Source organism: Ochotona princeps, chromosome X (assembly GCF_030435755.1).
Source record: "Ochotona princeps isolate mOchPri1 chromosome X, mOchPri1.hap1, whole genome shotgun sequence".
In the NCBI taxonomy this organism is placed as follows: Eukaryota; Metazoa; Chordata; class Mammalia; order Lagomorpha; family Ochotonidae; genus Ochotona; species Ochotona princeps.
In genome coordinates this window covers 10,646,798-10,662,263 of record NC_080865.1, presented here as the reverse complement: position 1 = coordinate 10,662,263, position 15,466 = coordinate 10,646,798, and the positions used below count along the sequence as shown (strand labels likewise).

The window sequence follows — 15,466 nt, the reverse complement described above, 5'->3', positions numbered from 1 at the left end:
CTGAACGGTCCTCAGAAACAGAACAGTAAACTTCCGTCTGGACTAGGGAGAGGAGCTTTCTTTAGTGCTTACTTAATTCCAAATTTGGATCCCCACCCTCTCTTGCAATGATCATCAGGGTCGCTCCGGAGCACCCCCCCAAACACACACACACACACACACATACACAAATTAGAATAGGTAGACAGAGAACAACAAGGGAAGCTTAGAACCAGACAGGAAATGGTCAACGTGGACTCACACATACCTTACTAGGTGGGACACAAAGATTAGTTACTCCTCACTGAGGTATTGAAGATTTCTCTGCACACCCCTCCTAAAACTGTTCTGCACCTCAATTGTTGACATATGTCTTATTAGAGTTATAGCCCAGTTTAGGCTATCCTAAAATCTGCTAAGTTCAGCAAAATTATGCTTCAACAGTATAAACTGCTAAATACTAAAATGAAAATAGACACAAGACAGCTGAATAGTAATCTATAGCCATTTTAAGATGTATAGAAGCCGGTAGTATATAAACTAAAATTGAAATGTCAGTGAAGTAGTCACAGGATGTGGTTAAGAACTTGCATTTTTTAAACATATTGGTTACTCAATACCATGTCAATTAATTCCTTAATGTTGTAAATTGTCATTGATGTTTTGTTGTGGCTTTTCGTTGGAGAGGATGATATTCTGCCAGCTCTGCGTTCAGACCAGAGATGGTCTCCCCAAGAAACGGTTGAATTTATCTGGCCAATAAGATGCTGGACCCTATGCTTGGTATACGCTTGCAATGAAAGAATCTTAACTGAATCTGAATTGTAATACTGCAACAAGATGGAGGAATCCACCATGGCGGGGAGGGCATGGGGAGGGGCCGGGGGAATCCCAGAGCCTATGAAACTGTGTCACATAATGCAATGTAATTAATAAATATATATATATATTTTAAAAAACAATTTCTTTTATATTTATTTATTTAACGGCCGGTGCTGTGCTGATCCGAAGCCAGGAACCAGGAACCTCTTCTGGGTCTCCCACACGGGTGCAGGGTCCCAAAGCTTTGGGCCATCCTCAACTGCTGTCCCAGGCCACAGGCAGGGAGCTGGATGGGAAGTGGAGCTGCCAGGACTAGAACCGGCGGCCATATGGGATCCTGGCGCGTTCAAGGTGAGGACTTTAGTCACTAGGCCACGCCACCAGGCCCCTTAAAAAACAAAATTTAAAAATCAAGTTTTAAGATCTGTTTCAACATTTCCAGAATCAGAGATACAAAACAATTATAAATACACATGCTATTTTAAAGATATCATAGTTTCAAGTACAGACAAAGGCAAAGGAGTGAAATGTGTTTGCCTAGGGGAATTTGGGTCCTATCTAATGCTCAACTTGCAACACGGAAGCTACGCCAAGCAAAAAATTAAGACCGACAGAGCAATGAATCAAATTCTATTTCACATTTCTTTGAAGCTCCTGTATGTATAGCTGTGTCAACTTGCCTTAACCTTGGATTTCTTTATTATTTTTTAAAGGTAATCTGAGGGTAGGCAGTTGACATAGCAACTAAGATTGGGCTGAGGTTTTGGTTCCTGACTTTAACTTGGCCTAGCCATAGCCAACCCTGGAAGGGATTTTGGGAGTGAACCAACAGTTGTAAGTTCTGTCTGTCTGCCTGCCGATTTCTTTCTATGTAGCTCTGCCTCTCAACTGTATTTTTAAAAAGTTAATCTGAAACATGCTAGAATAAAACATTTTTTTGATCTGAGTTTTAAGTTACTTTCAAATTTTGTACATTCCCCCTAAAGAAAACTATGGAACACACTGGACTGGCCTTTTGGTATAGCCGTTAAGCTGTTACTTGCCACAATGGCATGCTATATTCAAGCACAGGTTTAATTCCCAGTTGCTCTGTTTTCAAGCCATCTCCCTGACAATGTGCCCGAGAAAGTAGCAAATACATGGCCCAAATATCTTGGATTCTGCAACTGCATGGGAGTCCTGGATGGTGTCCTGGGTTTCTGACCTTGGCCTGCCCCAGCCCCAGAAGTTGCTGCCATTTAGGAAATGTACCAGTGTATGGAAGATTTCTCTCGTTCTCTCCCTGTTCCATTCAAATAAATAAATAAATAAATAAGTACATCTTTTTCAAGATATTAGTTGAAATGCAATTGAAATTTAAGCTTTCAACATAAGGTATTCTACAGATTTCTGACAGTGTTTGCACAGCAACATAATCATGAACTGATCTGAAGTAGAATGCAATTTCATTTCAAAATCTTTTATAATTTTTTCAGAATATGGAAGTGTGTGCGTGTGTGTGTGTGTGTGTGTGTGTGTGTGTGATCATGCACGCATGAAGAAACAGCTTGCCTTACTTGGTATTTGAGCCTGCTGTGTATTTCCAATTAACAGCAAAGGAAAAGTTTGCCTAAAATTGATCAGATTAGTGGCATGTGGGCGAGATTGTGGCAGCATCCAAATCTGCACATGAAAAATAAATGCAAACCCTGGAGGAAAATGTGCTTTCTTGCACAGAGGAGTTGGCCACGTGTCATAGCTGGAACCTGTGAGAGAAAAAAGGTGCGGGAGGCGCTGCATTTGCATGCTCTGTACTTTCAGCACCTCTATGATTTTTTTTTTTCTGTGTTAAATGACAGTAGAATTCCTATTGCCAATATCAAGGTTTTGATGTCAATTGAATCTCTGAGGACCACCCCTGGATCCTCTGGCTTCAGATTTCAGAGGTAAATTGCCTTCAGCTTTGACAATCTAGAATTTTTGCTATAATTTTTTATGTAAATGGGTGCTTAACTTCTTGGCCAAAACAAAGGAGGTGTTCTGATTATGATGATTAGAAATTCCAGATGTATAGGGTTGCCCTGCATGCAAGACAAGTCACCAAGTTATCCTGCAGTGAGTTAACATTCACAGTCACAGCCCTCCAGACACTTCAAGTATGAAGTAGACAGTATTGCCATGGTTACGCATAAAGGAGTTCTGTGCAAAACAAGCCCATTGCACAGTGCTGTATGCGTACTGTGGGGTACAGGAGGTAATTAGGGGGAAGATGTGATAATGTGAACGAATACATGCTCTTCTAACTCAGTATCTAAATTCTGAAATGTTCTTATTCTATAATAGTTCAAGGCATGCTTAAACTCAATTATGACCATACCGAATCATTCCTTTATTAGAGATTCAAACATTAATTGGGTTCCTTCCAGGAATAGTTCCTAGTAAAATCACTGGATACGGAAACAACAGAGCTAACTAGGCATTTGCCTTCTAGTGAAGACTGTAGAAATTGTCCACAAGACACAGGTGTTTATGCAGGTGGAATTTTAATTGAAGAAGGATCGACTTCATCAGTTAATAGACACTAATATGTTGCTCCCTTGCCATTTTGCCTACAGCAGACCTTAGAGGATTCTTGGCATTGAGATTGGTGTTGAAGTCTCTATCATGAGGGAAACAGCGTGACTAAAGGCTTAGAGGCAGGACTAAATAGAAAACAGGGAGAAACACAGGCTTCCTGAAAGCACTCAAAGGTCTCTGTTATCTGATAAGTAGATGGATTGCTTCCTGTAGAATTTAATTTGTCTAAATGTGTAATAAAAAAAGCCAACAGAAAATGCTCATACTCTACTGGGAAAACTCTTCTCCAGGATTGCAGTCCAATTCTGATCTAGGGAGATATATAAAAGGAGTGTAAAATTTTAAAAGTTTACTTGTGTATTTTCATATACTCTCTACTTGAAAGGGAGAGTGTTGGGGCTGACACCTTGGTGCAGCAGGCTAATCTTCCTATAACACTGGCATCCCACATGGGCACTGGTTTGAGTCCCGGTTCAGTTCCCTGTGAAACTGCTTTCACAGTTGCCTGTGAAAGCAGTAGAGGATGGCCCAATTCCTTGAGCCCCTGTACCCAACGTGGGAGATCCAGAGGACACTCTTGGCTCCTGACTTCAGATCAGCTCAGCTCTGGTCATTGGGCCATTTGGGGAGCAAGTCAGCAGATTTAGATTCTCTCTCTCTCTCTCTCTTTCTTAGGCCACAAGATTTCCTGAGAATCAGATGTAGTCCTCAATTATATCAGACTCAACAACCTCTCCTCATCATACACATTTTATAACACTTCTCTTTGATATCCTAAAGTGTAATTGATGGATCATACAACTTTCCTATACACAAAACTGCAAGAATAAAGAAATGCAGTGGTCTAACTGTAATAAGAGGGAGAGAAATAAAAACAAAACAAAACAAACAAACAAAAGGAAAAACTCCGAAAGAACACACATCTCAATACAGAAATGCTTTGGCATGATTACACAAGATAACATGATGAAATCAGTGCTTGCAGCTACACAAAATCAAGCAATCCAAATGGAAGTAACAATATTTAGTTGCCTTTAGCTAGTATCTTTGTATTTAACCACTTAAAATAAGGACTAAGCATATTCCAATATATATACTAAACTGCTGCTAAATACATCTGATACGGAAGTGTCAATGATTTTTCATATATCACAGATACTACTTCTGTTGCTAAAATAGTTTTCTGAAATGAAGACCAACTCTAGGTGTTCTGAAAAGCACAATGTATTATCCTTTGACTTCTGCAGTGTTTACAATTTGGGAAAATCTAATATGCAGTAAATGAAGGCAAAAGATAGTTTGTGTTTATGTTTTTCATGTGTGTGATTGCTCAGCAGCAAATCTGAAAGCCATACAATACATAGAACAAGTGATCACTTACTGGAAGAAAGCCTTGTTTGGGGGGTTTGGTGGCCCTTTAGCCAATGCCACTGGATATCACACCCTGCCATCACAACAAATGTATTGTACACATTTTAAAGCTCTCTGCTAAGTGGTGCCTCACTTATTGAGACTCAAGAGTTCCAATTTTACTGGAGCTTTTCCTATTTGAAAACAATCAAATAACCTATGGGATCTGCCCAAGATTTCAGTCAAGGCTGTGGAAGAAATGGATTGACAAAGGAGCAGTAATAACTCTATAGATTTTAGTACTCTATAGATTTTAGTCATTTCAATAAGCACCTGTTGTATGAATAATGATGCTAGCACCAATGGAACAAGGATCAATACATAGCAAATATGAGGATTCAGACAGAAATATGTCTAGCATGCATGTTTAAGGAATATTAAGTTGGTTGCAAAGGTTGGATTGTAATGCCAGGGTTACAGAAAGCAAGTAAAAGGAAAAAGGAAAAAGTGAAGGAATTCAAGACCAAAGAGGAAGTAAATCATGAGCGACCCAGAAGCCTTGAAAAGAGTTTCCATTTTATTTTAAATGCAGTGATAGACGGGTGTATGACATGAACTAGTTTGCGTTTATAAACAACTAGAGCGTTAAAGATACCAGGCTAAGGAGTACGGGCTGTAAGGAAATAGGAACAGCTACGGAGAGAAAATGTAAGGGTCTGGTTTTCCTCTTCTGGGCAAGGGCTGGTGCTGGAGTGGTACCGGTGAAAGACTACAACAGAAATAAGAAGCTGGATTGCACTTGTTGATGGAGATAGTGTGCATGAACAAGAAAGGCTAGTCATAGCCTTGATGCACTTGGAAGATTAGTGCCCTTAATTGGGACAGGGAATGAGGAAGAACACTTGAGGACAGAATTCAATAGGCCATTTAAAAAGACAACTTTTTTCCCGTTTTATCAAAATATGCCTTGTTAGGAATGGCAAATGTGTTAAGTGCATAGCTGAGGACTTCCAATTAGAATATAGCCACCCCAAAAGCTTTGCTATCACTGTTGTTGATTAACATCTTTAAGCATAACCTGGCTTGCATCTAGCTTTCAGCAATTTCCATCTAAAGGTCAAATCTAAATTTTGTTATCTCCAACGTTCTTGAATCAGAGTTTCAATATAATTGCTTTATCCACAGATCTTTCCTGACAATAACTAATTCTGCCAGATACTATGAGAATTAGTTATTGAATGATTACACAGCACTCAACAAATATTAAAACTGGTTTTTTAAAGGGCTGCTATTAAACAGAAAAGTACTTCTTTCTATCTGCAGATTTAATATGAGAAAATCCACAATTGTGCACTTACTCTCATTAAGTCTGGGGAACACTTGCAGAACTTTTTGTGCCAGACACAGGTGTTGGGAGGGGGGTGTTATATGTGGGTGGGCATGATGAGGAGCCAGATGAGCATGGTTCCTCTCCTAAATAAGCCCACAAGTCTGCCCATACATGGAAGCAAAATTCCAAACAGCCTGAATTAGCTCTGAGTGAGACTGTTGTCGAGGTAAACAAGTGGGACAAAGTACTGTGTTTACCTCAAATCCTTGCAGCAATTTCAAGGTGCCACCTTTTCTAGAGGAGTCCAGGCATCACTGCTGGAAAGTGGCACTTGTGAGGTTCTTAGCTTCCTGAACTTGCCAATGTGTTTGCTTCTCTCTGGGACACTGCTAGAGCAAACATGCACATCAGCTCAGGTTCTGTGGGACAAAGCTGACTAAAGAAACAGGGGGTCCAAATCACAGGAGAAGGTCACATTTGATTATCATGGCAAATGGAGAGGCTTGGCTTGGTGAAACTCCCAAGTTCAATGTTGGGGGTAACAGTGCATAGGAGAAGTAAGGCAAATAAGGGTATCAAAAATCATCTTGGCTGTGACACTTTTGCGGGGCCGGTTCACTCAGGGAAAGCAAGATTTTGTTGAGACTATATAGAACAATGAGAACATTTTCCTTCTGTGTTCCTCCCACTTGTCCATTCATTCGTCACCACTTCATGCTCTCCGCCTGGTTCTCTCAGTGATGCAGTTGGAGGAACCACAATAACCAAGGCAAACTACCCACTCGTGGTACCCACCCATTGAAGTGTTCACATCTCTTTCAGGGAATTAGAGCCTCAGGAAATCCTAAGATAAACTGACTTTTTTTAAAGTGTTATTTATTTTTATTAGAAAGGCAGATTAGATTTACAGGATGAAGGAGAGACAGAGAGAAAAATCTCTCATCTGTTGGTTTACTCCCAAAATGACCACAATGGCTAGAGCTGAACCGATCTGAAGCCAGGAGCCAGGAGCTTCTCCTGAGGCTCCTATGTGGGTACAGGGTTTCAAGGCGCTGGACCATCCTTTATTGCTTACCTAGGCCACACGTGAACCAGCTTCCTTATGGGATCCTGGCACATGTATGGTGAGGATTTAGCCATCATGCTGGGCCCAAACTGACTTCTTTTTTGTCTAAATTAAAGCAACAGGAGAGAGAACAGAGACCATAGAGGAAGTTGCAGTCTATTCTTAACCTCTTTTGCAAGACAACTGGCTTGAGCTGAGGAGTTAAGCAGCTTCTGTTCAAAGCTGTTACTCCCTGTTGGTGAACATGAGAGCCAGGTCTGGGGGCAGGCCAGGCTGGACCAGGCAACAGCACACTCCAGCATATGTGTGGGTGAGATCTCGGGGGTGGGTTAGGCTGAGCTAAGCTGAAGCACCCATGAACATGTACAAGAACTAGATGGGATGTGAGCCAAGCTGGGCTAAGCTGCAGTACAAGCTGGCCTGCACTAAAACTGGGACTGGGTCACGCCTGGTGAAGTTACTGGGGTTTGTTCCTACTAGGCCACAGTACCTGTTGGTGTGCATGAAGACCAGGCCTGCAGTGGACAGGGCTGGCCTAGGCCACAGCACCCATCAGTTCACGTGAGAGATGGGGCTGGGGGATGGAACCAAACAGGCTCCTGCTTGCACTAGTAAGTGCAGTTACTGGTGCAGGTGACGGACTAAAACTGACCCTGCACAGGCTTGCCCACACAAGAGTCAGGTCTGGGGTCACTCCTGGTAAGTTTCTCAGGAGAACTCCCCAACTAGACTGCTGAGTTCAGACCCCAGTCACAGGGAAAATTACAGGTTTTGTGGTATGACCTTGGAGTGCATGTATCTGAACTGGACCTACTCTGTTGCCTGTGCAGTGGACATCATGCCCAGATGCATGGGGGCATGGAGAAGAGACATGCCAGCAGATCATCTAAGCCAAAAGAGGATGTTGAGTATGTCATTAGAGGATGGAAAGCAGACCAAGCTGGACCACTCCCCTGGCCAAACTGCAACAAGTGTCTGGGCCTGTGGATGCACTAAAGTGGACCTGGTCAGCCAAAAGACCTTGGAAAGGTTTTCTCAACCCTGGGGTGATGAAGCAATGTTCCAAAACTATCCAAACCACTCAAGTAACACTCTTGGAACATCCTTCTCCATGGGGTCTCTACAGTGCCATAGAATGACCATCCCCATATTTGGGTGCTGATGTAGTCTGACAGCAAGAAGCAGCCCCCTCCGCTTCCCCTACTATGGAAACAGGAGAAAAAGGAAAGAAAGAAAGAAAGAAAGAAAGAAAGAAAGAAAGAAAGAAAGAAAGAAAGAAAGAAAGAAAGAAAGAACTGAAACATTTGACCTACCTACCTTCCTCCATACCTGACCCTCCCTACTCTAATCAGAGGCTCGCATGGGCATGCATCTCTCTCAGATATGTAAACAATATCAAAAATAAAATCTAAAAAGTAAACAATATTTTTAACAGCTAACAGAATCTATTTATTGGAAAAATCCACATTCTTTTTTTTTTTTTTTTAAAGATTTATCTTATTTTTATTACAAAGTCAGATGTACTGAGAGGAGGAGAGATAGAGAGGAAGTGGAGCTGCCGGGATTAGAACCAGCGGCCATATGGGATCAAGGCGAGGACCTTAGCCACTAGGCCACGCTGCCGAGCCCCACATTCTTTTCTAAACATGCAAACTACTGCTATATACAAGAATCTGTAGCTACCTGTCAGCCAGGACAGAAGAAAAGGGAAAGGCACGCACAAATAAAGACACACATATGTTAGGAGAAAATCTGCTATAAATATTTCTTAATTTATTTTTTTGGTTAAAGAAAAATTTCATAATGTCATGCTTCTGAGTGAAGTTGGCTAAAAAAAAAAAACCTTGTTTTTACTGTGGCGTTATGCTTATCTTTTCATTTCATACACAGTTAGTTCATGTAGGTAAAACCAACGTCAATAGTCCATATGTAGAATACCTAAAGGTTAAAACTATTATTAAGAAGGAAAAAATATTCCTAACAAGAAACTTAAGAAGATGTCTTTTGAGACGCAAACCGGACAAACAGTTCAGTTCAGTAGAAGCAGACGGTGTGCAGGAAGTCCCGGCCGCTCTTTTCCTCCAATCCCTGTAGCAGTTCTTCCATCTCGTCCTCCATGTCCTTGGCGCGGGAAAGGTGCTGGCAGAGATCACAGATGAGGAACGCCCCTATGATGGCCTCTTCATAGTTGTCTTGGATGTCCACGTTGATTACATGAACCGGCTGGTACGTCTGCTGCTCTCTGAAGCTGAGATATTCCACCACTTGGTCGTAGACTTTCTCCTCACAAGTGAGGATCACATCGAATGTCTCCTCACAGTTCTGGAACTTCTCTGGCTTTGGCTTGAGCCGTCTGTTTCGCTCCAGCATATGTAAAATTCCATTCTGGGTGTAGAGCGTCTTGTCTTTCTTCACCAGATCGTTGTACATCTCCTCATACGTGGTTTTGAAATCGTAGATGTTTGGCTTGTCGAATGTGGGTCCTGGAAGCTTCACATGGGATCCTGTTCCAAAGGATTGGACCCTGAAGCCCCGTTTGCTGAGGATGCTGTGTGCCTCCATACTCCGGTTCTGGTTGTTCGAACATACCACAGCTACACGCAGGTCCAACTGCGATGACATAGCGGCAGTCTCAAGGACCCTGACCCTCAAGCGGCTGTGGCGGTTTGAAGTGGGTAAAATGGCGGCAGCGACGACGACAGTTAGGTAAAGTGGCTGCACCACTGAGGCCACGACGCCGTCTGTCGTGCGTGGGGACGCTGGAGACGCAGCGTGCGTCAGCCAGGCCTGATCACTCCGCTACAAAGCTGAAATGAATCCCCACTTCTGGCACCAGTGGATTGTGGGTCACCAACTCTGCCATTAGCTAGGACAGCTGTCACATGCAGCATCCACTGTTGCTTGGCACCTTGTGCAGGTGTTGTATATCACAACCAGGAATGCGACCGTATGTAATCCTCTGAGCCATGGTGGTCTCCCTTGCGTACTTTCTATCATTTTTTCTAGAATTCAGTGTTTCAGTCTGGGTATGTTGTGACCCAAGTACATTAAATCCACCTTCATGTTTTCCAATATGCAGTTAAACCTGTTCATCAATTTCTTAATTTTGTTTTGTTTTGCGATTCTTAGAACTTCCGTTCTTTCTTTTAAAAAGATTTATTTATTCCAAAGGCAGGGATATAGGGAGCAGGTGGAGGGAGGAGGGGTCATCGATCTACTAGTTCACTCCCCAGATGGTAACAATGGCCTGAGCTTGGCTAGGCCGTAACCAGGAGGCAGAAACTCCATCCAGGCCTCCTCTGAGGGTTGCAGGGTTCCAAGCACTTGTCCCGTCTTTCCCAGGAGCATTATGGCAGGAAGCTAATTCAGAAGTGGAATAGCAGGGACTTGAACCAGAACTCTTTTTTTTTTTTTTTTTTAAACAACAGTCTTGGGCTCGGCAGCGTGGCCTAGTGGCTAAGGTCCTCGCCTTGATCCCATATGGCCGCTGGTTCTAATCCCGGCAGCTCCACTTCCTCTCTATCTCTCCTCCTCTCAGTATATCTGACTTTGTAATAAAAATAAAATAAATCTTAAAAAAAAAAAGATGTATTTGTTTAAAAAAAAAGAAAAAACAAGTCTTCTAATATTTTCAATTTTATATTAAATCACATATTGATTGATTACATGTGCTGTAAAATGAACACGTCAAGCAGATTCTTCCACTTCACAATTCACGTCATGTGTAAGAGTCTCTTCACGCACTCTGTACTGGGAAAGGACCTGCTCGCTGTCGCCCCTCATTCTTCAGGCTGACCGCAGAGCGTGCGTGTGCCTGCACGTCCTCCTCCCCCCGACGCCTGCGCTGCCCTCGGCGGCTCTCATCTGTAGAAGCGTCGCCAGGATATTTTTTTTCTGAGGAGCTATTTTTTCCATATGTACTCTTCCATGTCTGTCTCAGTTTTCCGTTTTTCCCATTCTTCAGTTTTCCTAGACTCGTGGTACAAAACTGTCAGTAGATACATTGCATAGTCAAAATTCTGTCTCTTTAAAGGACACCTGTCTATCCTGATGGTGAGCACATCGGTGGTCGGGCAGTATCGCTATCCCACAAGTTTAATCAATTTCTTCTTTGCATGGTCATCTAAATTCAAACTGGAAAGTTTAACCCTCAAGGTTACTGTGCGTGCCTTGGGGTTGCGAATGGACGGTCCTGATGCGACATAGGTAGCTGTGTCCACTTCTATTGGAAAATGCTTCTCACACGTCTAATCAGAGTCAAGTGCAGCTGGCCACTCGGTGCAGCACTCTTTAAGAACTTCACAGTGCTTTTTAATTGCTACAGGAGTCAAATGCAGCAAATTGGAGATCTTGAGCAGTTCCGGATTTCCCTCCTTTGCCACGGGTACGTCCTTCTTCACAGGGTAACCGATCCGAATAGGAAGAGGGACCACGGAGGGTTTAAATGGTGCTGCAGGGCCCGGCAGCGTGGCCTAGCGGCTAAAGTCCTCGCCTTGAACGTGCCAGGATACCATATGGGCGCCGGTTCTAATCCCGGCAGCTCCACTTCCCATCCAGCTCCCTGCTTGTGGCCTGGGAAAGCAGTTGAGGACTGCCCAAGGCCTTGGGACGTGGATCCTGGTTCCTGGATCCTGGCTTCGAATTGGCGTAGAAATGGCCATTGCGCTCACTTGGGGAGTGAATCATCGGACGGAAGATCTTCCTCTCTGTCTCTCCTCCTCTCTGTATATCTGACTTTGCAATAAAAGTAAATAAAAATAAATAAAAATAAATGGTGCTGCAACTGGGTAAACACTGGACCACTCCTGGTCAATGGCCATTTTTTCGGTCCTAGGAGGCATTTGCCTTTCCTCTTTGTGCCCTCTCACTTCCGGGTGTTGTCTCTGTTGTTCGTGGACTAGGCTCCGCAGCAGGAGCGGTCGGCGACACGGCTGTGGAGAAGGAGTGCAGAACCTGGGCCTGCAGGTGCAGGCTGGCATCATGGCGGCAGCCATGGCTGCGATGACAGCATGCTGCAAGAGACAGACGCTGCTTGGCATAAGGGCATGGGCCTGGGCTGCAGGGCGCTTGAACCAGAACTCTTAAGGGATGGTAACACCACAGCTAGAGGTTTAACTTTATGTGCCACAACATGGGATCCCTTGAATTTACATTCTTAATCATATCTTTTATTTTGTAGCAACACAGTTATTTTAAAGTTGCCTGATAACCCCCAAATTCCCAGCACCTGGAGTCTCTGTGAGTGTATTCCTGCTATATACTATTTCTGGTTTTTAATTACATGTTTTATTTGCTTTTTTAAAAATTCTTTTAATTTGATAATCTTTACATGGTTGATTAGGGCACAAAGGGTCAAGGGCTACAGGAAAGTGGGTAAGACCATTGTTTCCACATTATTATTATTATTATTTTTCTGTATCTGGAATAAGGGGAGAAGCCTCACCCAGCCTCCCATCCATCCCAGGTCCCCAGTGTGAGGCACGCTCCAAGGCTCCTGCTCAAGCAGTTTTGATAGTTCAACAGGTCTGAATTGCTGCCAATCTCGCCGTTCCAAGCACGATGAAATGTCTTTAGAATCCACTGGCTGACATAGTCTCTTCATGGTCGGGGTTCTGAGATCAGCAGTTCAGTTGGAGGGATCCCCAAAGAAACTTCATGTGGGGTGATCCCAGATCTTATTCTTGTATGTGTTTGCCAGGACAGGGTCCGGCACAGTTTGTCACTCCAGTCAGCTTCTGCATAGCTACTGGTGGTTGCAATTGCTGGGCCAGTTGTTTCCAGCCCTGTCTTCCACACGAACCAATGGGTGTTGCAGTCAAGCCTGATTCTGTCCACTTCACATTCGGCCTTCACACAAACCAGTGGGAACTGCAGCCTCACTGGGGCGACTCCCCATAACCCTCACCAGGCCTTCCCCCTACCCTGGCTCCCATGCTTGCCAGTATGTACCGCAGACTTGTTCAGTCTGTCCCACATCCCATTTAGCTCTTATACATGACACTGGGCATTGAAGCCTGGTTCAACCTAACCAGCCCTACTATCCAGCCCACACACATGCTGGCAGGTGCTGTTCTGTCCAGCCATGCCTGCCCAAGTCCTGGTTTTTATGCTTTCCCATGGGAGTGGTAACCCAAGAGGGAGGTGCCCACTATTTCCCTACAGGAACACTCCCACTCCCGGATCATGCACTCTTCAGATGGTTCTGTAGTTTAACTTGACAGAATTAGCCCCCAGTGCCAGCATCTGCCAACTGATGCTGCAGCAAAGCCCAACCAACCCTGGCCCTCTCTGATTTATGCTTGTTGTTGTACCCAACTTAGCGGACACCATGCACTAATAAGATTTGAAAATCTTTTATTGCTGCCAATGGAGAGTGGACTTATGCTTCAAAGATCTCTTGACCTCGAAATTCAGAGTAGCAGAGTTTATAAAAGCAAAAAACACAAATAGGAAAAGGCTCGGGGAAGGTGGGTATTGAGCTAATGCAGAACCATCTTAAGGATGAAACAGTACTAACTTTGCAAGTTTTTGTAGCTGAACCAGGTGAAATTCATTTTTGTTCCTACTTCATGCTTGCACAGCCCAGCCAGGGGGTCAAGCACTCTTGCAAATATGATACAGTTTTCTTGGTCAGCTGTAGTTTTCATGGGTTGAGGGAGGGGTTGTGCCTCACCTAAGATGGAGCCCAGCTTGTCATGTCAGGTCTGTTCTTTCATTTTCATGCCAGGTTCTTTCTTCCAGCATGTTCAACATTGTCTTTGCAAAGTTGCTGCAAGAAGTCATTTGAAATCTAAATTCATGCTGTCTTCTTCCAAAGAGGATTTATAGCTAATTCCACCAAGTTCACATTGGTGCTAGCAATGAGAAATCACTTCAGTTGAAGTCCAGTGATTGAGATGATAAAGTTGAGCAAGAGGCAGGGAAAAAATCCCAGGGCCTATGGAACTGTATCATAGAATGATGATAATAATTTAAAAAGAACTTAAAATAAATAAATAAATCTTTAAAACATTTTAAAAAGGGGAGGGCCTCAAAAAACTCAGGAAAAAAATGCATTCTGTGAAAAAACTATGAATGTACTTCAAAAAAACTCTTGCACCAAAATAAACTTGTACTAACAATACTTCTTAAAAAAAGTTGAGCAACAGTCTCAATTATGGACATCTGCAAGTACACTATTATACTAAAGTACAGGCTTAGTTTTCTAAGTCCCTTCTCTAGGGGAAAATCTCTAGCCCCTACTCTCCCTTAGCTCATCTTTGTTAGCCCCAAGACTCCAGTCCATATCTATCCAGCCCTGTGAAACTTCTAAAAAATTTAATTCAACATCTCTGTTATGTAGTCTCTCTTGTTAAATGTGAATATACAGAGAAAATAAGCTCAGAGTGACTGTCTTCTTATCTCCTGTTGGCCCCTGCAATTTTTCACTCTTTCCACTTTGATGATAGCTTTTTGAAGATACCTTTCCTATTTTGTCTGGCGTTGACAGTATTTATCAATAGGAGGGTTACTTTGACTTCTCTATCGTTACCTAAAGTGCCAGTGACCTCCTACAAGCTTCTGGCTCTCAAAACAGGGCTTCACAGTTGTTTCTCTAATAATCTACAGTGCAAGCTGGAAGCCTCTGACAATGCTGACATTTAATGGATACAGTTAAGCCCATATTGGAATAATATACACACATTAATTTATGCATAAGCACACTGTTTACAGTGCACCATGATAGCCACTAACCTCCGTCCTGCTCAGCACACTGGCTTTCCTTTCCCTAGTAATATTAGCCCTTACGTTGCCTCTTTGGTTAGAGAAGTAATATTTTTTCAGTGTTGGGTTCCTCATAATCAACTGTCCATAATGTTGAAATCCTGGGGTCCAGTTAGCAAAATATCAGCACATTTGTGGAGTGAATACACAGCAAACTGAAATTTTGCAGTGGTCCCATTCCCAAATGAAGTGTAGGTCATTCTGCTTTGAGGGATTTTTAAGCTATGATGATATGGTTCACTGTGGAAAATTTGTAGCAATTAATCTTCATTAAAAGTGTATTCAAATGTGAGAATAGCAGTTGGAAGTCTGAAATGGCAAAGGGAGCCATCAGTGAAAATAACAGAGAAGTCGCTAAATTTGAGGTCAATATCTGAAAATGACTTTGCCTCCAGATACTTATTAGTGTTTTAATATAAATAATCTCCAAGCACTTAAAAGCACATTTGGCTTAAGATGTAAAAATATTTCTAAAAATATATTTGGATTATTTTATTATATACTATCATTCAATTTCCTTATAAATATTTATGATCAATGCTATATCAATATACCAAGAGGACTTTTTTTTTTTAAAAAAAGGAAAAACTATCTTACTC

The 15,466-nt window shown here is 42.7% G+C and overlaps 1 protein-coding gene and 1 pseudogene across 1 annotated transcript; both read right to left on the bottom strand.

Annotated features, from left to right (window-relative positions):
* Window positions 1–9,041: 9,041 nt before the first annotated feature.
* Window positions 9,042–9,809, bottom strand: LOC101519688 (RNA polymerase II subunit A C-terminal domain phosphatase SSU72-like). Its single transcript, XM_036497754.2, has one exon. It carries the CDS (start codon window positions 9,723–9,725, stop codon window positions 9,138–9,140), a length of 588 nt encoding a protein of 195 aa, XP_036353647.2. The 5' UTR covers window positions 9,726–9,809; the 3' UTR covers window positions 9,042–9,137.
* A 1,007-nt stretch (window positions 9,810–10,816) lies between these two features.
* Window positions 10,817–13,674, bottom strand: LOC101519934 (small ribosomal subunit protein mS35-like; annotated as a pseudogene).
* Window positions 13,675–15,466: the final 1,792 nt, after the last annotated feature.

What these genes read in the sequence shown, in the direction of transcription:
- LOC101519688 (XM_036497754.2), bottom strand. Translation starts at nt 9,725, where the DNA reads ATGTCATCGCAGTTGGACCTGCGTGTAGCTGTGGTATGTTCGAACAAC.